The 23,794-nt window shown below is 72.1% G+C and overlaps 5 protein-coding genes across 9 annotated transcripts; 2 read left to right on the top strand and 3 right to left on the bottom strand.

The window, feature by feature from the left end:
- Window positions 1–1,568: 1,568 nt before the first annotated feature.
- CACNB3 (calcium voltage-gated channel auxiliary subunit beta 3) lies at window positions 1,569–8,903 on the top strand. Of its 4 annotated transcripts, none has more exons than XM_074929698.1 (14): window positions 1,569–1,752; window positions 1,910–2,002; window positions 4,783–4,905; window positions 4,988–5,110; window positions 5,197–5,312; window positions 5,391–5,455; window positions 5,562–5,581; window positions 5,824–5,904; window positions 6,009–6,157; window positions 6,680–6,789; window positions 6,897–7,048; window positions 7,141–7,236; window positions 7,343–7,492; window positions 7,585–8,903. In XM_074929698.1, the coding sequence occupies exons 1-14, from the start codon at window positions 1,711–1,713 to the stop codon at window positions 7,876–7,878; spliced, it is 1,614 nt and encodes a 537-aa protein (XP_074785799.1). In that variant the 5' UTR covers window positions 1,569–1,710; the 3' UTR covers window positions 7,879–8,903. The 4 variants fall into 4 exon arrangements, with proteins under 4 accessions (XP_074785799.1, XP_074785800.1, XP_074785801.1 ...); XM_074929699.1 differs by having other exon boundaries at window positions 1,570–1,752; window positions 6,099–6,157; XM_074929700.1 differs by lacking the exons at window positions 1,569–1,752; window positions 1,910–2,002 and adding an exon at window positions 3,530–3,713.
- A 140-nt stretch (window positions 8,904–9,043) lies between these two features.
- DDX23 (DEAD-box helicase 23) lies at window positions 9,044–14,296 on the bottom strand. 2 transcript variants are annotated; one of them, XM_074929690.1, is made up of 17 exons: window positions 14,197–14,296; window positions 13,556–13,773; window positions 13,322–13,420; window positions 13,082–13,178; window positions 12,902–12,967; window positions 12,599–12,737; window positions 12,341–12,471; window positions 12,155–12,267; window positions 11,908–12,051; window positions 11,501–11,726; window positions 11,185–11,330; window positions 10,916–11,093; window positions 10,582–10,824; window positions 10,281–10,432; window positions 10,056–10,164; window positions 9,645–9,819; window positions 9,044–9,571 (listed from the first exon to the last, which is right to left on the bottom strand). In XM_074929690.1, the coding sequence occupies exons 2-17, from the start codon at window positions 13,771–13,773 to the stop codon at window positions 9,348–9,350; spliced, it is 2,460 nt and encodes an 819-aa protein (XP_074785791.1). In that variant the 5' UTR covers window positions 14,197–14,296; the 3' UTR covers window positions 9,044–9,347. The 2 variants fall into 2 exon arrangements, with proteins under 2 accessions (XP_074785791.1, XP_074785790.1); XM_074929689.1 differs by having other exon boundaries at window positions 12,341–12,474.
- A 475-nt stretch (window positions 14,297–14,771) lies between these two features.
- On the bottom strand, window positions 14,772–17,296 carry RND1 (Rho family GTPase 1). The gene is made up of 5 exons (XM_074929730.1): window positions 17,130–17,296; window positions 16,968–17,055; window positions 15,730–15,839; window positions 15,479–15,613; window positions 14,772–15,399 (listed from the first exon to the last, which is right to left on the bottom strand). Exons 1-5 carry the CDS (start codon window positions 17,247–17,249, stop codon window positions 15,154–15,156), a joined length of 699 nt encoding a protein of 232 aa, XP_074785831.1. The 5' UTR covers window positions 17,250–17,296; the 3' UTR covers window positions 14,772–15,153.
- A 243-nt stretch (window positions 17,297–17,539) lies between these two features.
- DRC2 (dynein regulatory complex subunit 2) lies at window positions 17,540–21,525 on the top strand. Its single transcript, XM_074929710.1, has 9 exons — window positions 17,540–17,598; window positions 17,845–17,984; window positions 18,082–18,249; window positions 18,321–18,490; window positions 19,361–19,499; window positions 19,609–19,806; window positions 19,886–20,104; window positions 20,698–20,850; window positions 21,003–21,525. Exons 2-9 carry the CDS (start codon window positions 17,850–17,852, stop codon window positions 21,357–21,359), a joined length of 1,539 nt encoding a protein of 512 aa, XP_074785811.1. The 5' UTR covers window positions 17,540–17,598; window positions 17,845–17,849; the 3' UTR covers window positions 21,360–21,525.
- A 3-nt stretch (window positions 21,526–21,528) lies between these two features.
- Window positions 21,529–23,643, bottom strand: FKBP11 (FKBP prolyl isomerase 11). The gene is made up of 6 exons (XM_074929732.1): window positions 23,492–23,643; window positions 23,044–23,109; window positions 22,204–22,291; window positions 22,030–22,063; window positions 21,854–21,924; window positions 21,529–21,770 (listed from the first exon to the last, which is right to left on the bottom strand). The coding sequence occupies exons 1-6, from the start codon at window positions 23,606–23,608 to the stop codon at window positions 21,553–21,555; spliced, it is 594 nt and encodes a 197-aa protein (XP_074785833.1). The 5' UTR covers window positions 23,609–23,643; the 3' UTR covers window positions 21,529–21,552.
- Window positions 23,644–23,794: the final 151 nt, after the last annotated feature.

Raw genomic sequence — 23,794 nt, forward strand, 5'->3', positions numbered from 1 at the left:
AAAGGGGCAGCGGCGGTGGAGGCGGCCCGGTGCGGCCCCGGTGCGGCCCCGGTGCGGCCCCGGTGCGGCCCCGGTGCGGCGGGGGAGGCGCGGGCGGCGCGCGGGGGCGGCGGGTGCGCGCGCGGGCGGACCGGCACCCCCGGGGCTGCGCGCACACACACACACACACACACACACACACACACACACACACACACACGCACCGCCGCGCTGCACCGACATGGCGGGGACAACGGGGACACGCGCAGCCGGGACACCCCCCCCCCCGCGCACACACACACACACGCACCCCCATTCCAGTCTGTCCCCTGCACCCCCCCCCGCAACCCCCCCCGCACCCCCAAACCCCCCCCACTGCCCCCCCCCCCGCACACCCCCTTGCACACGCACACAGACATCCCTGGGCGTGACACACGTAACACACACACACACACACACCCCCCTCCGCCCCCCCCCAACTCACACCCCCCCCCCCCGGGCAGCCCTGGCACACGCACGTTTTGCACGCCCCCCCTTGCACACGCAGCCCTCCCCTTGCACATACACACGCACACACGCGCGTGCACCCCCCCACATTGCACACACACCCCCCCGCCCTTTTTTTTTGCACGCCCACCCCCATCAGCACCCCGTACCCAGGGGGGGGCGCAGGGCACCCCGTCACTGGGGGGTCCCCCTCTGGGCCCCCTCCACGCCCGTACCCCACGAGTGTGCGTGGGTCAGGCCCTGCCAACCCCCGCCCGCCGCCCCCCCCGCAGCAGCTCTGGGCCCCGCAGCCCCCCCGCAGCAGCGCCGGGCCCCGGGGAGCGCAGATTAATCATTAATTAGGAGCCGCCGCCGGGCCCGAGTCCCCGCGGCCCCACGCGGAAGTTCCGCCGCGCGGGGCGGGGAGAGGTGCGGGGGGGGGGGGTCACCGGAGCCCGGTCACGGGCTGGGGACACCTCAGGGAACCCCCCCGGGGTTGGGGGGGGGGGGTGTGTCCCAGCACACCCCGACCGGGAGCCGGTACCCGCCGCCGCGGGGATGGGCGCTGAGGCGCTGCCCGGGCCGCATCCTGCGCCGGGACGGGGATCCCCGGGCCCGGTCCTGCCCGTGCTGGGGGGTCCCTGTCCGGGTCCTGGTCCCACTGGGGTTCCCCGGGCCCGATCCTGCCCTCCCCGCCGCCCCCCCCCCGGGGCCGCCGCAGCCCCCGCCCATCGCTCCGGTCGGCCGGGGCGCTGATGCTGCAGCACCGCGCCGGGTCCGGCCCCGCCGTGGGCACGGGGGGGACACGGGGCGAGCGGGCTGCGGCCACCTCACCCCCCCCCCGCGGCCCCGTCTGCCCCCCGCGGGGGTATATGGCGGCAGTTACCCCCCGGGGGGGGGGGTGGATACCCCCGGGGCGTCTGCGGGGGGGTGCGGGCGGCGGGGGGGGGGACACGGCGGGAAAGGGGAGCCCCGGTGCCGCCCGGACGGTCCCCGCAGGACGGAGGGTTGCGGGGAGGGGTCTCTCCCCGGTGCCCCCCGCCCGGTGGCGGGCCGGACGCCACGGGGATGGGCGCGGGGGCGGGCAGGCGGGGGCGGGGACGGCCGGGACGCCCCGGCGGCCCCGTGTGATGCGGAGCGCGGCGGCGGCGGCGGCGGCGCGGCCCTTCCCGGCGGAGAGCCGCGGTCCGGTGCGGGGCGGCCCCGCCGGGATCCCGGGGGCTCCGGTGGGGGGTTCCGCCGGGAATGTCCGCCCCGGCGCAACCCGCCGCTCCCGGCTCCTTCCAGGTGAGCGCACCGGAGCCCGACCGGCCAACGGCGGGCCCGGTGCGGCCCGGTTCGGTTCTGCCCCCGGGGGGGCCGCCGGTGGCAGAGCAGCGGCGGGGGCCGTGCCCCCCGGGGCCGCCCGGTTGCTCACCGGCCGCCCCCGCCGCTCCCCCCGCAGAGCCCCCGGAGGCTCCCGAAGCGCAAGAGCCGCTTCAAGCGCTCGGACGGCAGCACCTCGTCCGACACCACCTCCAGCATCCTCCGCAGGCAGGTGAGCGGGCCGGTACCGGCAGCGGCACCGGCACCGGGGCGGGGCAGCCCCGCCGGCTCCCCCCCCCCCCTCCCGCCGCGGCTCGCTCCCGGGGGCGGCGTCGCTGCGGCTCCGCATTAAGGCACGGACCGGGAGGCAGCGACCGAGCCCTCCCGGCCCAACCCGCCCGCCCCCCCCCACCGCCCCCCAGCACCGGGGGACACCGGGGAGGCCGCTCCCGCCCCGCCGCTCCGCCGGGACCGGGGCTGGGCGCCGGCACCGGGCGCCGGTGGCATCGCAACAGCCGCTCCCCGAGGCTAAAAATAGCGAGTGCTGCGTCAGGGCCGGGCCGGCCGCCGGGCACCGGCACTGCGGCGCGGGGGGGGCGGGGGGGCGGCGGGAGACCCCGGGGAAACTGAGGCAGCGGAGGGGGAACGGGGCGGGGGGGGGGTGTCCGCTGTGCCGCCCCGCCCGGTCCATCCGCCGGCACCGGGCCGCCTCCCGGCGCTGCCCGGGATGGGGGGACACGCCCCCCCCCCTTCCCCCCGCCGCCGCCCCCCACCCGCCTGCTCCGGTTCCCCCCGGCCCGAGCGGCGCCCCCCGCCCTCCCGGCCGCCGGCGGGAGAAGCGGGTACCGGGGCGGCCCCGGGGAGGGCGGGGGGGTCCGGTAGGGGCGGCCCCGTGGCGCGCAGCGCGGCCCGAGCATCCCGTTTCCCTCCCAGGGCAGCACCTGCCGCCCCGGGACCCCCCGGGACCCCCCGGGACCCCCCGCCCCGGCCCCGCACCCGGCGCGGCCCCTTCAGCACCTCGGAGAGGGCCCGGCCCGGCCCCGCCGCGCCGCCCGGTACCGGGGCCGGTGCCCGGTGCTCGGGGCCGGTGCCCGAGGCCGATCCCGCCGCTGCCCGGAGCCCCCTCCCCGGCGAGCGCTGCCCCGCTGCCCCCGGGCCGGACCCGAGCCGGTCCCGCCGGTGCCTGTCCCGCTGCGCGGTAACGGGGCGGGCCGGGCCGGTCCCCCGGGGCCCGTCGCTGCCCCCCTCCTCGGGGGCGGGGGGGGCGCGGCGGGGGGGCGGGAGCGGCTCCGGCCCCGCCGCAGGGCTCGCCCTGCAGACGGGGCTGCTACCGGCTCGGGGCAGGACGGGGGCCGCCGCACCGGAGCATGGAGGTACCCACGGGGACCCCCCCGCCGCCGCCCCGGGACCCCCGGCCGTGGGCTGCGGGGGGTAGCACAGCCCCGCCGCCGCCGCCCCGGGACCCCCCCGCTCGCCGGGAGCCGCTTTCTTTGCGAACTACTCCCCCCCCCCTCCGCCTCTCCCCCGGGAGCTGCCCCGGGGCCCCGTCCCGGTGCCTCACACCGGGGCCGCTCGGGATCCCCGGCTGCCAGCGGGTCGCACCGGAGATGGGCCGGAGCACCCCCCCCACCCCCCCCCCGGCAACCCCGGGAAGGGGGAACCGCGACCCCCCAATCCCCCCGCAGCCCCCAGGCTGAGCCGGCGGGGGCGGCTCCGTGCGCCCCGGGGGGGCGGCGGGAGGCGGGGGCGGGGAGGGGCGGGGAGGGGCGGCGGCGGCGGCGGCGGCGCGGCGGAGCGGGCAGGGCCAGCCGGAGCCCGAGCCGCAGCCGGAACCGGAGCCGGTGCCGGTACCGGAGCCGGGCGGGGGGGGCGCGGGCGGCTCGGCTCGGCTCGCCCCGTCTATGTCGTTTTCTGACTCCAGCGCTACCTTCCTGCTCAACGAGGTACCGGCCCCGGTACCGGGGGGGCCGCGGGGGGGGGGTGTCTGTGCCTGGGGGGGTCGCGGTCGGGGGTGGGGGGGAGCTGCGCCCCGGGGGGGGCCGGTGATTGCGCACCGGGGGCCGTGCCCGGGGCGGGGGGGGCGGCCATGCCCGGTGCGGGGGTTCGTGCCCGGTGCGGGGCGGGGGGGGGGGGGGGGCTGTGCCGCCCCCCGGCCCTTTGTTCCTCGCCGCCGCTTGTCTCGCGTCCATCCCCCCCCCCCCGCCCCGGCAGGTGCCGCCGGGACCGGGAAGGCGGTGGGACACCCCCCCCACGCCCCCCCCCATGGCCGGGGACCCCGCGGGGGCCGAGGCTCCGGGCCGGGGGCTGCGGGGGGGGGCGTTGGAGATGCTGTACCGGGGGGGCCGTGCTGGGGATGCTGGTGAAGGGGAAAAGATGCTCTGGGGGGGGCGGTGACGATGCTGGGGGGGGGGGGCCGTGGTGGGGAGGCCATGTTGGGGGGGGCCGCGCTGGGAAACCATATTGCCTGCGTTGGAGTGGGGGGGCCCAGGCCCCCCCTGATGTGAGCAAGGTGGGATGTACGGGGTGGGGGGGCCCCGTGTGCCGGGGGGGGGGCGGTGGCCGGGGCTGGGCAGCGGTGCTGAGCTCAGCCTGGCAGGGCCCGGGGGACTCGGGGGGGGGGGCGCCGGGGGGGGGCTCAGCCACATCCAGGGACCTATAAATATTTCACCGCAGCTTCTGCGCCTGTTCTGGGCGCAGCAGGCGACGGGTAATTACCGGCGGGGGGGGGGGAGCTGTGCCGAGCACCCACCGGGCACCCCAGGGTGGAGGAGGCTGCAGTAGGGCCTCATCCCTGCGGGGGCAGGAACTCCTGCCCCCTCCCCGGGGCTAGGGGGGTCTCTCCCCCCCCCGTGGCTCCCCTCAGGACACGGGTTTGCCGGGCTTGATGTCACCGTGGAGCCCTGAAAGCCAGAAGGGGCTGGGGGTCACCAGGGTGCTCTCAGGGGGCGGCTCCCTCTTTGTGGGGGTCCCCGCAGCCCCCCCCCCCAGCGCTCAGCCCTGTCCCCCCCCCAGGGCTCGGCGGACTCCTACACCAGCCGCCCGTCCCTGGACTCCGACGTGTCCCTGGACGAGGACCGTGAGGGTGCCCGGCGCGAGGTGGAGAGCCAGGCCCAGCAGCAGCTCGAGAGGGCCAAGGTACCGGGGAGCGGGGCGGGGGGGGTCCCCGGGGGGGGCCACTGGAAGGGCCTGGGGGTGCTGACACCCCCCCAATCCCCAGCACAAGCCGGTCGCCTTCGCCGTGCGCACCAATGTCAGCTACTGCGGGGCGCTGGACGAGGAGTGCCCGGTCCAGGGAGCCGCCATCAACTTTGAAGCCAAAGATTTCCTGCACATCAAGGAGGTGAATTGGGGTGCTGGGGGGGATGTGGGGGGCGGTCAGAGCAAGGGACCCCCCCCCGGCCTCACCCCTGCCCTCCTCTCCCCCAGAAATACAGCAATGACTGGTGGATTGGGCGCCTAGTGAAGGAGGGGGGGGACATCGCCTTCATCCCCAGCCCCCAGCGCCTGGAAGCCATGAGGCTCAAGCAGGAGCAGAAAGCCAGGTAGGGAACGGACCCCCCCCCTCTCCCTGGGGCCCCCCCCGGGCTCCCCAACACTCGGTCACCCCTCTCCTCCCCCAGGAGAGCTGGCAACGCCTCGGGCCTCGGCGACAGCGGGAACCGGCGATCACCTCCCCCCTCCTTAGGTAAGGGCAGGTCCTGGCCCAGGGGGATCTGGGGGGGGGGGGGGGATCCCGGGGGGGTCCCCCCTTTGCTGTCACCAACCTCTGTCTCTTCTCTCCTCTCCCCAAGCCAAGCAGAAGCAGAAGCAGGTGAGTGCCCGGCGCAGGGGAGGGGGCTGCAGGCAGGGCCGAGCGCAGCCGCTTCTGGGGTGGGGCGGGTGGGGGCAGAGCCCCCCCCCCCCCCCCCCCGCCCCCAGTTATGGCCTCGGGGTGTGTGGGGGGGGCTCCAGGAGGCCAGGACTCTCTGGAATAAGCTCGTTGACCCCTTTCTCCCTGGGGGTGGAGCGCAGGGTGCTGACGTGACCCCTTGTGCGTGTGTCCCCCCCCCGCAGACACAGCACATCCCACCCTACGACGTGGTCCCCTCCATGCGGCCCGTGGTGCTGGTGGGGCCCTCGCTGAAAGGATACGAGGTACGGGGGGGGGGGGATTGTGTGTGTGTGAGGGGGGGGGCCCTGCTGTGCCCCCAGGGTGGTGGCCTACGCCCCTTGTCCCCTCCCGCGCCGGTGCCGGGCAGGTGGCGGGGCGCCGGGCGGCTGCCACCTCCCTGCCGGTGCCATCTGCCGCCGCTCACCGGGGGCTCACCGGGCTGGCGGCCCCGCGGCAGGTCACCGACATGATGCAGAAAGCGCTCTTCGACTTCCTCAAGCACAGATTCGACGGCAGGTGAGATCCCCCTCCCCGCCCCCCTACCCCTAGGAGCCTTCCTCATGGCCCCCGGGGGGGTACCCAGGTCCCCATAATCTCCAGGGGGGGGTACCCAGGTCCCCACGGCCCCCACGGGGGGTACTCAGGTCCCCATAACCTCGGGGGGGGAGTACACAGGTCCCCACAACCTCCAGGGGGAGGGGGGGGAATACTCAGATCCCTGTAACCTCCGCGGGGGGGTACCCAGGTCCCCATAACCTCCAGGGCGGGGTACCCAGGTCCCCATAACCTTTGGGGGGGGGGGGGACACCCAGGTCCCCACAGGCCCCGGGAGTGGTACCCAGGTCCCCACAACCTCGGGGGGGGGGTATTCAGGTCCCCACGGCCCTAAGGGGGGACACCCAGGTCCCCACAACCTCGGGGGGGGGGGGGGGGGGGGCACCCAGGTCCCCATAACCTCCGGGGGCGGGGACCCAGGTCCCCACAGCCCTCAGGGGGGGCACCCAGGTCCCCACCACCTCACCTCTGCCCCCCCCCCAGGATCTCCATCACCCACATCACGGCTGACCTCTCCCTGGCCAAGCGCTCCATCCTCAACAACCTGGGCAAACAGGCCATCCTGGAGCGCTCCACCGCCCGCTCCAGCATCGGTGAGGGGCCGGGCGGGACACCCCCCTCACCCCCACCCCCCCAAAAGGGGCCAGCCCAGCCTGACACGTGTGTGCGTGTGTGTGCGTGTGTGCGCGTCCCTCCCAAGCCGAGGTGCAGAGCGAGATCGAGCGCATCTTCGAGCTGGCCAAATCCCTGCAGCTGGTGGTGCTGGACGCCGACACCATCAACCACCCGGCCCAGCTGGCCAAGACGTCTCTAGCGCCCATCATCGTCTATGTCAAGGTGTCCTCGCCCAAGGTGAGGGGTGACCCTAGCTTTGGGGGGGTGGGGTGGGGTGCTAGCTGCCGCCCCCCCCGCGGTGCCACCACCCTCCTCTCCCCCCTCCCCAGGTCCTGCAGCGGCTCATCAAGTCCCGCGGCAAGTCCCAGGTGAAGCACCTCAACGTGCAGATGATGGCGGCCGACAAGCTGGTGCAGTGTCCCCCGGTGAGCCCGCAGCTCCCCCCCCCAAACCCGAGATGCCCAGGGAGAGCTTGTTTCGGTTTGGATTATTTTTTTTTTTTCCCCTCAAACCACCTCTCCCCCCCGCCAGGAGCTTTTCGACGTGATCCTGGACGAGAACCAGCTGGAAGACGCCTGCGAGCACCTGGCCGAGTACCTGGAGGTGTACTGGCGAGCCACGCACCACCCGCCGCACGCCCCCCACGCCGTGCCCTCGCCCACCGGCCTCCCGGGCCTGCAGGTAACCCCCCTCCCCGCGGGCAGGAGTCGCAGAAAGGGGGGGACACAGGCACACGTGCGCACGCAGAGCCCCGACCCCGTCCCTGCCCGCAGAGCCAGCAGCTGCTGGGGGAGCGGGGGGAGCACTCGCCGCTGGAACACGACAGCCTGATGCCGTCGGACGAGGCGGGGGAGACCTCGCCCCAACCCTGGGGGGCCGCGTCCCAGCGCAGCTCCCGGCATTTGGAGGAAGAGGAGGAGTACGTGGACCCTTACCCCGACCTCTACCAACCCCACCGGCACCACAACAGCGGCCTGCAGGGCCCCGGCGCGCCCGAGCGCCCGCCCGAGCGCAACCACGACAGGAACTGGCAGCGTAGCCGGCCCTGGGCCAAGGACAGCTATTAGGGGGGGGTGGGAGGGGATGGGAGGGGGGGGGCACGGCTGGGAACCGGCCCCGCACCCCCTCCCACCCCCCCACCAACCCCGGGCGCTCCCCGCCTCGCCCCAGCCCCGCGCTGGGGGTGCTCAGACAATCTCCCTCTCTCGGGGAATCTCCTCCGCAGCGGCAGCTTCCTCGCGCCCGGGACCCCGGGCACGTCTTCAGCCATAAGCACAGGGTGGTGGGGGGGTGGGGGGGGGACGGTGGGGGGCCAGGATGTCCTGGGAACACACACACCACCCCCACCACCCCCAGCTCTCGGGGACCTGGGGACAGCCACATGCCTTCTCCCTGCCTCAGTTTCCCCGCCCGGCCCCCGCATCGCCGGCTGCCTCATTCCCCGCAGCGCAGCTGCTATAAACAGAAGGTGCCTCCCCCCCCCTAAAAATAAGAAAAAAAAAAAAAGACCTGTGGGCCAGGTAAACGGGGGGGGGACACACAGTTTTAGCAGCGTCCCCCATCCCGAGGAAGAGGGGAAGGTGCCCGCTCCCCCCTCCGGGGCTTGGCTTGCCCCCTCCCCTGCCCCTGCATGGGACCCCCGGGAGGAGGGGGCCGCACCAGTCGCTTTGCTCCGCACCGATTTTCCCCCCCCAAACCTCTTCCCCCCCCCCCCCAACTTCCCTGTCCCGTGTTTCTCACCCCCTCCAAGGGCTGGGGGACAGAGGGGGGCAGGCAGACCCGGCACAGGGAAGTGGGGGGGTGCGGGGGGGGGCTGCTCCACGCCTGCACTCGCTGCCCCATCCCCGCCGCCACCCCCCGCCCCGCGCACGTCACCGCACAGTCCTGTAAATACGGCGCCCACCGCCCTCGGTGCGGGGTGGGGGGGTCCTGGCACTGGGTTAACCCCCCCCCCCAGCCAACACTCCCCGGGGCCCTTCGCAGGGAGCCGGCCTGAGCTGGTGGGTCGGGGGCTACAGATTTGTTATAATTTTTTTTGTAGAAAGCACCAATTTCCCTGTAACCGGTTTCAGAAACATAAGAGTGCTCGGAGGTGCCGGTGTCTGTCGTTTCTGGGGGTGGAGGGGGGACAGGGGACCATGGTGGGGGGGTTGGTGGGGGAGAAGAGGGCCCAGTGCTGCTGGGTGCTGAGCACCCAGGGGCCGGCGGCGCGGCAGGAACGAGGAGGCGCCGTCCGGCACCGCGGCTGCGGGTTTATTCCTGCGGCCTGGACTTTCAGCTAAAAAAAGGGACAAAGTGACGGCGGCTCCAGGGACAGCCCGGCCTAAAAACCCACCCGCGAAGCCGAATCTGCCCCCAAACAGCCACCGGGTCGGGGGAAAGGCGAGGAGGGGGACTGGGGGGACGTTTTGGGACAGTCTGTGCTGGTGGCAGTCCTGGCTGCGCTGGGGGCCGGGGAAAAAGCGACCACGACAGTCCCGGCAGCCCCCGTTGTCCCCAAAGGGGTGACCGAGACGGGGATAGCGGCCCCGGGACCTCAAGCGAAGATGGTTTCCTCCCGCCGCTTCTTGGTGAGGATGGTGCCGGGCTTGTGCTGGGCGTCGGGGTGGTTGGCCAGCTCGGGGGGGCAGGAGGACACGGGGCTCTCCAGGATGGCCTGTTTCAGGTCGTAGAAGACGGTTGAATCCTCCTTGGTGAGGAAGGTGATGGCCACACCGCTCTTCCCCGCTCGGCCCGTCCGCCCGATGCGGTGGATGTAATCTGGAGGGGGGCGGGGGGGTCAGGCAGGGCCTCGGCGCCGGGCCCGGGCACCCCCGGCTGCCCCCCGACTCACCCTCGATGTTCTTGGCCATGTCGTAGTTGACGACCATGGAGACGTCGTGGATGTCGATGCCGCGGCCGGCCACGTCCGTGGCCACCAGGATGTCCTTGGCGCCGGCCTTCAGGTTGGAGAGGGCAAACTCGCGCTGCTCCTGGCCTTTGCCACCGTGCAGGGTGCAGGCGTTGTACTGCGGGGCGAGGAGGGGGGTTAATTGTGGGGACGGAGGTACCCGGAGCCACGTCGTGGGGTCCCCACCCACGGGGACGGGGGTGCAAGGGGCTCAGGGTGACCCCCACCCATAGGGACGGGGGTGCAAGGGGCTCAGGGTGACCCCCACCCACGGGGATGGGGGTGCAAGGGGCTCAGGGTGACCCCCACCCTCCCCAGCCGAAGTCGAGGGGCTCCAGGCCGGCCCCGACTCACCCCCATCTTCTCCAGGGACTTCGCCAGCACGTCGCAACCCTTCTTCTGGTTGACGAAGATGATGATGGGCGGGTCGAAGCCCTGCTCCAGGATGGCCAACAGCTTCTTCCTGTTGGGGAAGGGGCCAGTTGGGCAAGGAGGAGAGCTGAGGTGGCCCACAGCAGCCCCCTCACCCCCAAACACCCCAAGAGTCGGCCTCCCCGCTCCACCCTGCCCCCTCCGCACCTCTTCTCCGACTCCGACATGAGGAAGACTTTCTGCTCCACCCGCTCGTGGGGTTTCCCGGCGGAGCCGATGTAGACCACGGCCGGCCGCCGGAGGTAGCTGCGGGCCAGGCGCTCCACGGCCGGCGGCATGGTGGCCGTGAACATGACGGTCTGGAGGAAACGGGGCGCTCAGCAACGTCCCCCAGGGGGCAGGAACGGCGGCTGCCACTCCCTCGGCCCCGCGTTGTCCCTTTGCCCCACGTGAGCAGCCACAACTCACCCGGCCCCCCCCCCCCGGGCCTCCTCCTGCCTGCACCCACCTGCCTGTACTTGTGCTTCCCCGATTCAAAGTTGGCCAACATCTTCTCGGGGTCCTCGGCCTCGTCGGTGTCGGGTTTTTGGTTGGTGACGGGCATGTGCTCCAGGATCTTCTGGACGTCGGGCTCGAAGCCCATGTCGATCATGCGATCTGCCTCGTCCAGCACCACGTAGGTGCAGCGGCTCAGCACCAGGTACCGGTTTTCCAGCACGTCGATGAGACGCCCGGGGGTGGCGATGACGATCTGGGGAGTGGAGGGGGTCGGCGTCTGTGGTTTGGGGCTAAACTGCTCCCCGCCAGGCCCCCCACCCCGCCGCTGGGGGGGGAACACCCACCTCACAGCCCATGCGAAGGCGGAAACCTTGGTCCTCGCGGGAGATGCCTCCGATCACGGCCACCGTGCGGATGCCCAGAGGTTTCCCAAATTTGATGGTTTCCTCCTCGATCTGCTGCGCCAGCTCGCGGGTAGGGGCCAGGATGATGGCGTAGGGACCCTGGTCCGACTCCTCAATCCTGCAGGGCAGCAGGACGCGGCCGTGTCACCCCTCCGGGGGCCGCGTCCCGCCCTCGCCCCCCGGCCCCGCGGCGCCCCCGCCCCACGCACCGGTCGATCTTGGGCAGGGTGGTGATCCACACCAGCAGCGGGATCAGGAAAGCCGCCGTCTTGCCGCTGCCGGTCTCGGCCACGCCGATGATGTCACGGTTCTGCAGCCCGATGGGGATCGCCTGGCGCTGGATGGGGGTGGGCTCCTGGCGAGGGCAGCGACAGGTTTGGGAGCAGAACTTCCCCCTCCTCGTCCCCACCTGCCCCCCCAACAAAGGCCTGACCCCCAAATCCAACCCTCCTCCTCCTCTCCACCCAGCCCTGCCGAGGGCCAGCACGGTCTGCGGGCAGCGGCCCCCCCCTCCCCGTTGCCCACCTTGTAGCCGCACTTGTCGATGACCTCCAGGATGTGGGGGGGCAGGGAGGAGTCCTTCCAGGAGCGGATGGGGTTGGGGATCTTGCCCCCCTTGGTGGTGATGCTGTAATCCTCGCGGAAAATGCGCCAGTCCCTGTCCGTCATCTCGTCCAGCTTCTTCTGGGACCAGTGCCGGTCGTCCCAGCGCTGCTTCGCCTCCTTCTTCCGCAGCTTCCGCAGCCGGGCCCTGGGTGGGGGGTGAGGAAGGGGACGGGGCTCACCCTGAGCCTCTGGGGAGCCGGGATCCACCCGCCACCCCTCCGAGGGCCGGGCCACAGCCCAGAGCCGCCCCCCAGCTCCGCAGGGCAGCCAGGGAGAGGCCGCCAGCACCCCTCGGCCCCCTCCCAGCTCCCCGCCAGCGCTCTCACTCCTCCTGCTCCTTCTCCTCCAGCGTTCGCCTCTTCTCCATCAGGTCCCCGTAGAAACGCGACTGTTCCCGCTTCTGCTGCTTCAGGTCGATCCCCGCGATGAAGCCCCGGCCCAGCAGCTGCACTTGGTGCCGCTCCTTGTACCTGGAATGGGACGGGAGCGTCACGGGCAGGGCTGGGGCTGCCCCATACCCCCAGGGACACCCCCAGGGACCCCCCCAGCCCCAGGGGCACCCCCCGGACTCACAGGGGGTTGTAGTCGATGGAGGTGTCTTCCGACGCGTCCCACTCGAAGACGAACTTACGGTCGTTCAGGTGCCGCGTGCGTCTCCGCTTCTTCACCCCTCCCAGGTAACGCTCCTGCGGGTGGGAACGGATCAGTGGGGAGGGAACACGGTCCCCCCGCAGCCCCCCACCATCACCCCAGCCCTACCTTGATGGCGTGGAGCTCTTTGCTCTTGTCTTTCTCCTCCCGGATCTTCTGCCTGCCCTCCTCATCCTCCGTGCCGTTCGTCTCCCGCTCCATGCGCTCGCGGCGCTCCCTGCGCTCGCGCTCCTGGGGGTCTTCTGGGGAGCAGGGGAAGGGTCTCAGAGCCAAGCACACCTCCCCGCGAGGGCTGGGGGGGGGCTCCAGGGGGTCCTGCCCCAGCTCCTCGCAGACAGACAGACCGCGGTGGGGACTCCACCTTACCTAGCATCTTCCTCCCCATCTCCTGGAACTGCTTCCTCTTCTTCCTCTCCTCCTCCAGCAGCCGCTGCCGCTCCTCCACCTCCTGCTGCCGCCGCCGCAAGGCCTCGGCCTCCCGCTCCGCCTTGGACAGGAACTTGGGCTGGGATTGGAGAGGGGAAGGCTCAGACCGGGCCTGGCTGTGACCCCCTCGCTGCTGGGGCTGCCCCAGGGCACGACCGCCCCCCTCAAACACCCATCCCGTCACAGCCCCCCCAGGCACCGCACGGGAGAGCCCCGACACAGGGAGGGAGCTCCTGCTCCTACCTTGGCTTCTGCCTCCTCCTCAGCCTTCTTCTTCGCCAGCAGCTCCTCCAAGGAGAGCGGCTGGGCCTGTGAACACGGGGCCGGACCATTAGTAGCCCCCAAGGGGGCCCCTTTGCCTCAGCAGTGGCTCCCCCAAGAGTCATTCCCAACCAAGCCCCCCCCACTCCGCTCCCTCCTCACCTTTTCCTTCTTCAGGGCATTCTCCTCCTCCTCCTCTGCCTTCCGCGAGTCCCGCTCCTTCCGGGACTTGGAGTCCTTGCCCCTGCTCGGGGACAAACTTCCCAGCAAAATAAAGAGGAATCAGGCACCGAACACAGCCCCAGGGTCACCCCGTCCCCCCGACCGGGGGAATCCCCCTCACAGCCCCGGGGTGCTTACGGGAGAGCTGGGACACCCCGAAAACAGAGTGGGGGGGCTCACCTCGATCGCTTCCTGTCCTTGTCCCGTCGGTGCCCATCTTTCTCCCGGTCCCGGTCCTTCTTGTTCCGGTCCCGGTCGCGCTCCTTGTGCCGGCGATCCCTGCGGAACGGGGCAGTCACGGCGCGGCCCCAGCCCGACCACCCGCCCCCGGCCCTTCGCGGGGCCGTTACAGACACGGGAGAGCAGGAGAGCTCTTCCCGAAAACGCCGGGGAGCCCCTCGGAACACCCCTCACCTCTCCGGCGATTTGGACCGGGAGCGGGACCGCGACCGGCTGCCTCGTCTCCTGTCCCGGGACCGGTGCCGCTTCCTGTCCTTGGAGGGGGAGCCCTTACGGTCCCGCTCCCGGTCCCGGTCGCGCTCCCGGTCTCTGTCCGGGGAGCGGGAGCGCTTCCTCTCCTCCTTAGCGGGGGACGCGTCCCGGTCCTTCTTGTCTGCCAGTTCTCCGGCCATCTGCGGGGGAGAGGGTCAGACCGGGCCGGGACCGGGTGGGGAGAACCCCGGTAGGGAGTGGGGAGGGCTGGGGAACCGGGGGGAGGGCACCGGGGGAGGGTCCTGGGGCAGCTGCGGAGACCCGGGCAGGGCCGAGGGACCCGGGGGAGGGCACCGGGGCAGGGTCCTGGGGCAGCTGCGGAGACCCGGGCAGGGCCGAGGGACCCGGGGGAGGGCACCGGGGCAGGGTCCTGGGGCAGCTGCGGAGACCCGGGCAGGGCCGAGGGACCCGCGGATCCAGGCCCTGCCCCGGGTGTCGGCGCTGGGTGCAGCCCGGTGACGCGGTGACGGGACCCTCCAGACCCCCCGGGGCCTTCCCGCGGGACAGCCCAACCCCCGCCGCCGCCCGGTGCCCCCCCCCGAGCCCCCCCAGGCCGCGCTCACCGCCGCCGCCCGCGGGCCCAGGCCTCAGCGCCGCCCCGCCGCCGCCGCCATGTCCGCCGGGCGCCGCGGAGGATGCCGGGAAGGCGAGGCCGCGCCCCCCCTTGCGCGCCGGGACTACAACTCCCGGCAGCCCCCGCGGTTCGCGGATCCCTCCGCCTGACCCCGCGTACCCCCAAATCCCCGCAACACCCCCCCGCCCCCAATTCCCAAACTGGGGGGGGCATGGAGAGCCTGGGGCTGCCCAGGGAAGCGCTTTTGGGGGACCCCAGGGCCCCCTCAACAACACCCCCCCACCCCCTTTCCCCCAAGGGACTTTGCCCTCTGCGTCACCCCCTACGGGGGGTCACTGTCACCCTCCCCCAGGGACAGGGACTCTGCCTGGGATGAACCCCAACACCCCCCCAAAAAACAGGATCTCCCTCCCCCCCCCCCCCCCCCAAAAAAAAGACAGGACCAGGCCCCCGCTGCACGTGGGTGGGTGTTATATTTCCGATAATAAATAAGCTTTTTAATAACACTGACCATGGAACAGAGACACCCCCCCACCCCAAGACAGTCCATAAAACAGCATCTTCCCCCCCCCCCCAGCACCCCCCTCCCTGCCAGGGTCCCCAGGGCCAAGCAGCAGATGAGAGATGGGGCAGGTGGGGGGGGGGGGAAACAAAACAACAACAAAAAAAGATGAGTCCATGGATGAGCCCCCCCCAGGGTTGGGGAGCTGCTGTTGAACACCCTCCCTGGCCCCCCCGACCCACAGCAGCTCCATGGGGGCTGCCCCCCAGGCTGGGGGCTGGCAGGGGGGAGCGGTGCGATGGGAGGGCAGCAGGCACCCCATCCTCCTTGAGGGGGGGGCTCTGCCCAGCCCCCCCCCTACTACCACCACCCCCCCTGGGGACTCAGGGGGACCAGGAGCTTTGCGGGGAGGGCAGGGGGGGGGGGGGGCATTCCCACTCCCCTTCACATGACAGAGCAGCTTTTTGCTTTTTCCTTCTTGAAGGTGGAAGAGATGAGCTCGGAGCGGCTGGGCAGGTGCAGGAGTCTCTTGGAGAGGCTGCGGGGGGGGCTCTTGGGGGGCTGCGGGGGGGCTTTGCTGAGGCAGATGCCGGACACGGTCCGGAAGATGCTGTGGACGCTCTTCTCCGAGGTGAAGGCCGAACACTCCAGGTAACTCTCGGCTCCCAGCTGCCTGGCGGCCGCGCAGCCCTGCGACCCAACCCCGCGTCAGGCCGGCACGGCACCCCCAAACCACCCCCCCAAACCCCCCGAACTCCCCCCCGCCGACCTGCTCGTAGGAGATGGGTGCCTGCTTCTGGTGGGAGAGCTCCATCAGGGTGCTCAGGTCCGTCCGTAGGTCCGTCTTGCAGCCGATGAGCAGCACCCGCGTGTTGGGGCAATAATCCAGGATCTCCGTCTTCCACTGCGGGGTGGGGGGCACGGAGGCGCCGTCAGTGCGAGGGGACCCCGGAACTGTTTCCCCCCTACAGACACACACACACACTCGCCTCCGAAGGAGCTTCGCGCCCACCCCCTCACCTTCTTGGACGCGCTGTCCAGGGTTTCGGGGCGGCTGATGTCGAAGCAGAGCAGGACGGCGTCCGAGTCGCTGTAGCAGAGGGGACGCACGTTGTCGTAGTAGGGAGAACCTGGGAGAAAAGGGGGTGTCATTGCACAGAACCCCCCCTCCCCCAAGGGATTTAGGGTCCTAGAGGTGCTTACACAGGGACACAGCCGTCCCCCTTCTGCTTGGGGTGGGGGACACGCAGCTCTAGAACCCCCCCAAAAGCCGCCTCCGCTCCCCGCAAGCCGTTAACGTCGCCATCATCCCTAACGAGGCAGCGGGAAATGGATCCCGCGGTGTTTATGTAAGAGCCGCACCCCCCCCTTCCGTGTTGGGGAGCCCCCCCAGCGGGCAGGGGGGGGTCTAGGGGGGGGAAGCTGGGACACAGAGAGGTGGGGGGGGGCTGCCACCCCCACAGGGTCCCCAGGGAGCCGGGGCCAGCAGCACCGCCCTGGGGACTGCGGGAGGCAGCGACGCGTGGGGGGTGGCGGGGGGCAGTGGGGTGCCCCCTCCGGGTGTGGGGGTGGTCGGGGTGCCCCCCGCCATCGCCACCCCCCGACCCCAAAGGGCCTCGGAGGGGTTTTGCAGCCCAGACGCTCCGTGCGCGGAATAGCAAAGAGGCTGCGCCAGCGCATCGCCATAGCAACGCGGGGACCGCGGGTGGCGGGGACCCCCCCCTCTGACGGGGGGGGACACTGCAGCACCAGGGCAGGGCTGCCCCGGCCCCCCCAACCCTTTGGGGGCACCCAGGGGAGGGGCAATACCAGGACACCCCGTTACCCCCCCCAACTTACAGGCAGCACCGCAGGGGCCCCAGCACCCCCCCCCCCTACTTGGGGGGGTCTCACGGGTGTGGGGGACCCCTCTAGGAAGGGGTGCAGCCCTGTGTGCCCCCCCCACAGGGCCAGCCCCTGGGGACTCCCCAGCAGCCAGGGTCCCCCCCACACTGAACCAGTCCCCCCAGGTGTCCCCACTGCGGCCCCCCCCAGGGACCCCAACGCACCCCACTGCGGGGCTCGCTCCACTGCGGCCCCCCTAAAGCCCAGGCCTACCCCCCAACCCCCAGAACCCCAAAACCACTTTTCCCCCATCACCCCCCACCGGGGCCAGGGCTGCCCCCGCCCCGCTGCACCCCCCGGTACCGGAGGAACTCCCCCCCCCCGCCATCACCACCACCCCCGTGCATGCACCTTCCCCCTCCCGCCCCCGGTACCGGAGGTGTCCCAGAGGCTCAGCTCCACCCGCTGCTCCTCGCTGGCCAGACACGCCGTGTAGTTCTCAAACACGGTGGGCACATACGTCTGCAACGGCACCGAGAGCGTCAGCGCCCGGTCCCGCTGCCGGTTCCCGGTGCTCGGTGCCGGTTCCGGCTTACCTCGGGGTAGCAGTCCTTGGCCAGCACCTGCAGCATGGCCGTCTTGCCGCACTGCACGTCGCCCACCAGCACCAGCTTACAGCGGGCCGGAGCGGCCGGTACCGGCCTCCGCTCCCGCATGGCGGCGGCAGCGCAGAGCGCGGCCCCTCCCGGCGCCCGCCCGCCCGCCGGCCCTGCGCCCCGCCGCCGCAGCGTCCTAATATACCCCGCCGCCGCAAAGCCCCGCCCACGGCAGTGCTCACCCGCCAATCGCAGCGGCGGCTCCCGGCACGCCGGCCAATAGCGGGGAAGCGGGGGACAGCCGGGGCCCGCCCCTTCGGGTGCGGGGCCGCTCCTCCGGGCCAGGGGGCGCCTGTCTGTCTGCGGCCGGAAGTGGCGCTCTGCTCCCGGCCCTTACCGGAAGTGGCGGTTGCTTGGAGACCGGTGGGACGCCGGCCGCTGGGCCCGGGGATCTTGGGGGAGCCAACCGGTACCGGGATGACGGGGGGGGACGGGAGCCCCTTGGTGCGGGAGGGGGGGCCGAGGGGCGGGGACAGGAAGGGTGCGGGGACGAGGGGGCCTGGGGGTACCCCAAAGTGTGGGGGAGCCTGAGGGGACCCCAGTTGGGGCAGACAGGGGTGGGCAGGGGGGGCCGGGGCCTGGGGGGACCCTGGAGGGGTGTCGGCGGGGACCCCGGGCATCCCCCCCACCTCTCACACCGTGTGCCCGTGCCCAGCCGCCATGGCGGACAAGCGTCGCCCGCGGGTGGCACCCGCCATGGCGGCGGAGGACGAGGTCCTGCTGCTGCAGAGCCGAGCGCTGGCCGAGGAGGAGGCGGCCAAGAGAAAGGGGGAGATGCTGACCCGCTTCCTCAAGGTGCGTGGAGGGGGGCCGAGGGGGGGCTTGGCAGCGCGTGTCCCCGCGCCCTGCCCGTCCCCTGTCCCCCTCCGTGCCGCTCATGGCCCCCGCGCAGGACAAGCTGGCCAAGGAGGAGCGCAGCAGCGCCCTGAACCTCCACCGGCTCCACGCGCAATGGCGGGCGGCGCTGCGGGAGGCCAAGGCCGAGGAGCTGCGCCGGGACGTCGAGATCCTCAGCCAGACCTTCGCGCGGGTGATGGACTCCAAGGACAGCGTCATCGCGGTGAGCGTGGGGCTGGCGGGGACGGGGGGGCAGCGCCAGGGCCCGCCCGTGACCCTCCTCATCCTCCGCAGTCCCTGGTCACAGACCTGGAGCGGGCGGAGGAGCAGCACGGCCAGGCCCTGCGCAGCCACTTGCACAACATCGACGGGCTGCTGCAGCTCCAGCGCCGGCGCCTGAGGTGCCTGGAGGAGGGGTACGGCGCCCAGCTGCAGGCCCTGCGCCTGGAGTTTGAGGGTGAGAGGTACGGGAGGTGGAGGCCGAGGGCGGGCAGTGACACCCGATTGTCACCGGAATGGGATAAAAGAACTTACCAACAGCAGTTTGATGTAGACAAGCAGACGCTCCGTTATTAACGGCCGGGTGTGCAGGGGAGTTGTCTCGCCACCAACACACACCTGACTCCTGTAGCACCCTGGTTATACAGGGTACAGCGATACAGGAGCCAGCAGTGTGCTCGGGTGGCCAAATGGCATCCTGGCTTGTGTCAGCCCTGGCGTGGCCAGCAGGGACAGGGAAGGGATCAGAGCCCTGGGCTCGGCACTGGGGAGGCCGCCCCTCGCTGAGGGGGTTCAGTTCTGGGCCCCTCACCCCAAAAAGGCCATTGAATGACTCGAGCGTGGCCAGAGAAGGGCAACGGAGCTGGGGCAGGGTCTGGAGCACAGGTCTGCTGGGGAGCGGCTGGGGGAACTGGGGGGGTTCAGTCTGGAGCAGAGGAGGCTGAGGGGAGACCTCCTGGCCCTCTGCAACTCCCTGCCAGGAGGGGGCAGAGAGGGGGGGTGAGTCTCTGGAGCCAAGGCCCCAGCGCCAGGCCCCGAGGGAATGGCCTCAAGCTGCCCAGGGCAGGGTCAGGCTGGCTCTGAGGAAGGATTTCTGTGCAGAAGGGGCTGTTGGGCGTTGGAATGGGCTGCCCAGGGCAGGGGGGAGTCCCCGGGATCCCTGGGGGGGTTGAAGAGTCGGGCTGAGCCAGCGCTGAGGGGTCTGGGGGAGTTGGGGGGGGTCAGGGGGAGGTTCATGGTCGGGCTGGAGGAGCTTCAGGGGCTTTTCTGACCTCCATGATTCTGGGGAGCACCGCAGCCCCCCCCCGGCAGCAGCTTCCCTGTGTTTCCTGCAGAAGGACCATCCTCGAGCAGCACGAGCGAGAAACCCGCTGCCTGCGGGCCGTGGCGCTGGCCGCGGAGCAGGATCACGCCGAGAACGACCACGAGGCCACGCTGAATTTCCAGAGCGCCCGGGATGAAATCAGAAACAAGGCACGGGGCGGGGGGGAGGAAGCGACGAGGAGCCTTTTAGGCCTGGTGAGCGGGGCGCAGGGCGAGGTTTGGGGGGGTGGCGGGTCACCCACGCTCTGTCTGTCCCCAGGGCCTGCAGGAGAAGCAGCACAGCCGCCTGCAGCTGGAGGGCAGGGCCGAGGTGCTCTGGGAGCAGTTCCAGCGGGCCGCGCAGAGCTACGCGGAGGCCACCAAGCACCAGAAGGTGGCTTTCGAGGCGCTGAAGGAGAAGGACGAGAAGAGCTCCAGGGAGATCGAGAAACAGGCGAAAAAACTGCAAAAGCTCCAGGTTGGGTCAGGGCACAGAGGGATGGGGGGTGCCACGGGGACTCCCCCCGTCCCCCTGCTCACGTGTCACCTGTCCCCAGGACTCGGTCACGGCCACCAAGGGCCGGCTCGCGGCTCACCTCCGGGAGAGCCAGGAGCAGAACCGCCGCGGGCGGGAGGAGAAGGAAAAGGCCCTCGGGAAGCTCCAGGAGCTCAAATCCGAGATGAACCAGGCCAGGGCTAAGGCCCACGGCAGCCTGGCCCGGCTCAGCGCGCAGAGCAACGCTGCCCTGACCGCGCTGGCGCGGGTGGTGGAGAAGGTGAGACCCGGGGGCAGGGGGGGCACTGGGGGGGTAGGGAGAGCACTGGGGGGGCATGGGGAGGACAAGGAGGGGCAGGGGGGGCACTGGAGGGGGCAAGGAGAGGACAAGGAGGGGCAGGGGGAGCACTGGGGGCGTAGAGGGAGCACTGGGGGGGCAGGGGGAGGACAAGGAGGGGCAGAGGGGGCACTGGGGGGCAGAGAGAGCACTGGGGGGCAGGGGGGGCACTGGGAGGGCAGGGAGAGGACAAGGAGGGGCAAGGAGAGCACTGGGGGGGCGCGGGGAGCACTGGGGAGGCAGGTGGAACACTGGGGGGCTGGGAGGGCATTGAGGGTGCTGAGGGAGCACTGGGGGGGCAGGGGAAGCACAGGGGGGGCAGGAGGAGCATTGGGGGGCTGGGAGAGCATTTAGGGGGCAGGGGGAGCATCGGGGGAACTGGGGAATCATTGGGGGGGCGGGAGGAGCACTGTGAGGGCAGGGGGAGCATGGGGGGAGCAGTGTGGGCGCTGGGAGAGCATTGGGGGGGCAGGAGGAGCACTGGGGGGTGCCGCCATCCCCTCCCGCCCTGGCCTCCCTCGCGTTGCTCCCCCCAGGCCCAGCGCGTGCTGCGCCTGGCCGAGCTGTGCCGCAGGCTGGAGTCGGAGGAGGAGAAGGTGCTGCCGTTCTGCCCTTCCTCGCTGGAGGAGGAGGAGGAGCGCGACGCCCGGCGAGTCCTGGAGGAGCCGCCCGCAGAGCCCCTGGCCCGGGTGAGGAGGCAGCGCCGGGGGGCCCCGGACGCTGCCACGCCGGGGTGGGGGGGCGAGGGTCAGGATCCGGCCTTGGGGACCCCGTAGCTGGCGGGTGGGCAAACTGGGGACACCCCACGCCCCCCCGACTTTCCTCCTCGCCTCTCGCCCAGGCCCTGGGGGACTACGCGGGGCTGGAGCGGTTCTGGCAGCGCTTCAACAAGGCCAAGCTGGAGGAGCTGGCGCTGGAGCGGCACCGCGCGGCCCTGGGCCGCAGGAACCGGCGCCTGCGGGACCTGCTGCGGCAGTACCTGGGGGGGATCTCGGGGCTCCCCCCCCAGCCCCTCGCCGGCCACCCCAAGAGCTGCAGCCCGAGGGACGGGCCCCGCGCTGGGTGCGGGGGGACACGTGCACGAGGTTATGAGGGCGCCGTGCACCCCGACACCCACCCGGACCCCACCCCGGGCTCTGCCGGGGCCGAGCCCCCTCCCAGGCCTGGGGACACCGCAGAGATGCCATCAAAAAGCTAAATTCTACCCCAAAATGTGCCCTGGGGTGTTATTTCTGCGACCCGCTGAGTTGGGTCTGTTGCTTCTGGATGCGAGCAGGGAGGTTTGTTTTTTTTTTTGAGGGTGCACAGCCCCTTCCCACTGCCCCCCCGCCCCCAGAGCCAGACAGCGCAGCCACGGAGCTGCCGAGGGGGGAAAAAAAAAAATATATATTTTATTTCTTTTTGGTTTTGTTCCTCTTCTCCTCCTTCAATTTTTTCTTGGAGGGCCAGGGGCTGCTGGCCTTGCGGTAGAGGTGGTACCCGATGAGCCCCAGCAGCGCCGGCACCAGCCCCAGGCACAGCAGCGGCAGCACCTCGTTGGCCACCTTCTGCCAGTAGCCGGCCCGCGACAAAGCCACCAGCTCCACCTCAAACCGCAGCACCGCGTCACCTGGGGCGGGGGACACACACACACACTGAGTGGGGGCCACGGGGGGGGGCTGGTGGGAACCCCCCCCCGAGGGCTGCGCTCACCTGGGATGGTGGGGGGGGACCCGCGCTTGCCGTAGGCCAGCTGAGGGGGGATGATGGCTCTTCGCTTCTCCCTGCCGCGGCGAGAGAACGTCAACCCGGGGCCCAAAATGAGGGGGGACACTGGGGAGGGGGGTCTCTCTGCGCCCCCATATCCCTCCCCCCGACGCCCCGCTTACCCCACACACATGTCCAGCAGACTCTGCTCCAGGCCTGCGGGGAGAGGGGTGGGAGGGGGTGAGTGGGGCCGCCCGGGGCAGCCCGCTGGGACACCCCCCCCCCCCCCCGGGTGTCCCCGTGTCCCCCCCCCACTCCCGGTGTCCCCATGTGCCCCCCCCCAGCCGGTGGCTCACCGGGGATGACTTGGCGCTTGCCCAGCTCCACCTGGAGCGGGTCCCGGCTCAGCGAGGTGTCGATGATGCGCCCATCCTCCAGGCTGCCCTGCGGGGACCCCGGCACCGTCACCCCGGGGACCCCAGCACCGTCACCCCGGGGACCCGGCACCGTCACCCCGGGGACCCCGGCGCTGTCCCCGCCCCCACTGCCCCCCCCACCCCCCGCCAGAGCCATCCCTGTGCTGGTCCCAGTGCCCCCCCCCATGCTGGTCCTAGTGCCACCCCTGTGGCCGTCCTGGTGCCACCCAGGGCCCATCCTGGGGCTGTCACTCTGCCTGTCCCAGTGTGACACACTGGTGCCCAGCCGGGTGCCACCCCAGTATGATCCCAGTGCCACCCCCATGCCCACCCCAGTATGATCCCTGTACGATCCCCATGCCCACCCCAGTGATGCTCCGGTGCCACCCCCACACCCATCCCAGTACGACCCCAGTGCCACCCTCATGCCCATCCCAGTACAACCCAGTGCCACCCTCATGCCCATCCCAGTACGACCCCAGTGCCATCCCCATGCCCACCCCAGTGCCACCCCGGTGCCATCCCCACACCTGTCCCAGTACGACCCCAGTGCCACCCCCATGCCCATCCCAGTACGACCCCAGTGCCACCCCCATGCCCACCCCAGTGCCACCCCTGTCCCATCCCCAAGCCCACCCCAGTGCCACCCCCGTCCCATCCCCATGCCCGCCCCCGTGCCACCCCGACGCCCGCCCCGGGCCCCCCCGCCCGGCCGGTGCCGCCCCCGCCGGTGCCGCCCCGCCCGCCGCGCAGTGCTGACGTGTTCCTGCCGCCCCGCACCGTGTAGTGGATGTGCACCGTGTCCCCCAGCGCCGACAGCTCCGTGCAGCCCTCGGGGGGGGCCACCTGCAACGGGGCGTCACGGGGGGGGCCGGGACGGGACCCCCCGCGCCTCGGGGTCCACAGGTCCCCCCTGAGCCGGAGTCCCCCCTCCCGCCCCAGACCCCCCCGGTAATCCCGGACCCCCCGGTTCCCCGATGTCCCCCCCCCCACCTCCGCACCCCGGTCCTCTCGTTACTCCCGTGTGTCCCCCGCCCAGGCCGGCCTCCCCGGTGCCCCCCCCCCGCACCCCCCCGGACAACAGCGTCCCGCCGCTGCCGCCGTCCCCCCGCCGATCCCCCCCCCCCGCCCCGTCCCGCCCCGTCCCATCCCGTCCCGGTCCCATCTCCCCGTCCAAGGGGACTGCCGGGGGTCCCCGCTCCGCCCCCCCATTCCCGGGGGGGCTCACGAGTGTCTCCAGCCGCAGTCCCCGGGCGCCGGTTTCGGTTTCGCTCTCGGTGGCGCGGGCGGGCGGCGGCGGCGGCAGCAGCAGCGCCAGGAGCAGCAGCGCGGCGGGGGGCGGCATGGCCGGGCTGGCGGCGGCGGCGGCGGCACCGGGACCGCCCCCCCCGGCCCGGTCCGGCCCCCGGGCGCTCCCCGGGCACCGCCCCCCCCCGCCGGCACCGCCCCCGCCGGCACCGGGACCGCTCCGAGGGACACGCAACGCGCCGTCGGGGGGAGCTGGAGCTGCCCCGAGCTCCCCACGGGGGGG

Source organism: Athene noctua, chromosome 30, assembly GCF_965140245.1.
Source record: "Athene noctua chromosome 30, bAthNoc1.hap1.1, whole genome shotgun sequence".
Classification (NCBI taxonomy): Eukaryota; Metazoa; Chordata; class Aves; order Strigiformes; family Strigidae; genus Athene; species Athene noctua.

What these genes read in the sequence shown, in the direction of transcription:
- DRC2 (XM_074929710.1), top strand. Translation starts at nt 17,850, where the DNA reads ATGGCGGACAAGCGTCGCCCGCGGGTGGCACCCGCCATGGCGGCGGAG. An exon ending in TGCTGACCCGCTTCCTCAAG is followed by an intron (nt 17,985 to 18,081) that starts GTGCGTGGAGGG and finishes GCCCCCGCGCAG; the next exon opens with GACAAGCTGGCCAAGGAGGA. An exon ending in AAAAACTGCAAAAGCTCCAG is followed by an intron (nt 19,807 to 19,885) that starts GTTGGGTCAGGG and finishes ACCTGTCCCCAG; the next exon opens with GACTCGGTCACGGCCACCAA.
- CACNB3 (XM_074929698.1), top strand. Translation starts at nt 1,711, where the DNA reads ATGTCCGCCCCGGCGCAACCCGCCGCTCCCGGCTCCTTCCAG. An exon ending in ATCACCTCCCCCCTCCTTAG is followed by an intron (nt 5,456 to 5,561) that starts GTAAGGGCAGGT and finishes CCTCTCCCCAAG; the next exon opens with CCAAGCAGAAGCAGAAGCAG. An exon ending in CACCGCCCGCTCCAGCATCG is followed by an intron (nt 6,790 to 6,896) that starts GTGAGGGGCCGG and finishes GTCCCTCCCAAG; the next exon opens with CCGAGGTGCAGAGCGAGATC.
- RND1 (XM_074929730.1), bottom strand. Translation starts at nt 17,249, where the DNA reads ATGCGGGAGCGGAGGCCGGTACCGGCCGCTCCGGCCCGCTGTAAGCTG. An exon ending in GAGCCTCTGGGACACCTCCG is followed by an intron (nt 15,840 to 16,967) that starts GTACCGGGGGCG and finishes CTTTTCTCCCAG; the next exon opens with GTTCTCCCTACTACGACAAC. An exon ending in CACCCATCTCCTACGAGCAG is followed by an intron (nt 15,400 to 15,478) that starts GTCGGCGGGGGG and finishes GTTGGGTCGCAG; the next exon opens with GGCTGCGCGGCCGCCAGGCA.
- DDX23 (XM_074929689.1), bottom strand. Translation starts at nt 13,773, where the DNA reads ATGGCCGGAGAACTGGCAGACAAGAAGGACCGGGACGCGTCCCCCGCT. An exon ending in TCCATCGACTACAACCCCCT is followed by an intron (nt 12,052 to 12,154) that starts GTGAGTCCGGGG and finishes GTCCCATTCCAG; the next exon opens with GTACAAGGAGCGGCACCAAG. An exon ending in CATGGCCAAGAACATCGAGG is followed by an intron (nt 9,572 to 9,644) that starts GTGAGTCGGGGG and finishes GCCCCCCTCCAG; the next exon opens with ATTACATCCACCGCATCGGG.
- FKBP11 (XM_074929732.1), bottom strand. Translation starts at nt 23,608, where the DNA reads ATGCCGCCCCCCGCCGCGCTGCTGCTCCTGGCGCTGCTGCTGCCGCCG. An exon ending in CAAGCGCCAAGTCATCCCCG is followed by an intron (nt 22,064 to 22,203) that starts GTGAGCCACCGG and finishes CTCTCCCCGCAG; the next exon opens with GCCTGGAGCAGAGTCTGCTG. An exon ending in CTGCTGGACATGTGTGTGGG is followed by an intron (nt 21,925 to 22,029) that starts GTAAGCGGGGCG and finishes TCGCCGCGGCAG; the next exon opens with GGAGAAGCGAAGAGCCATCA.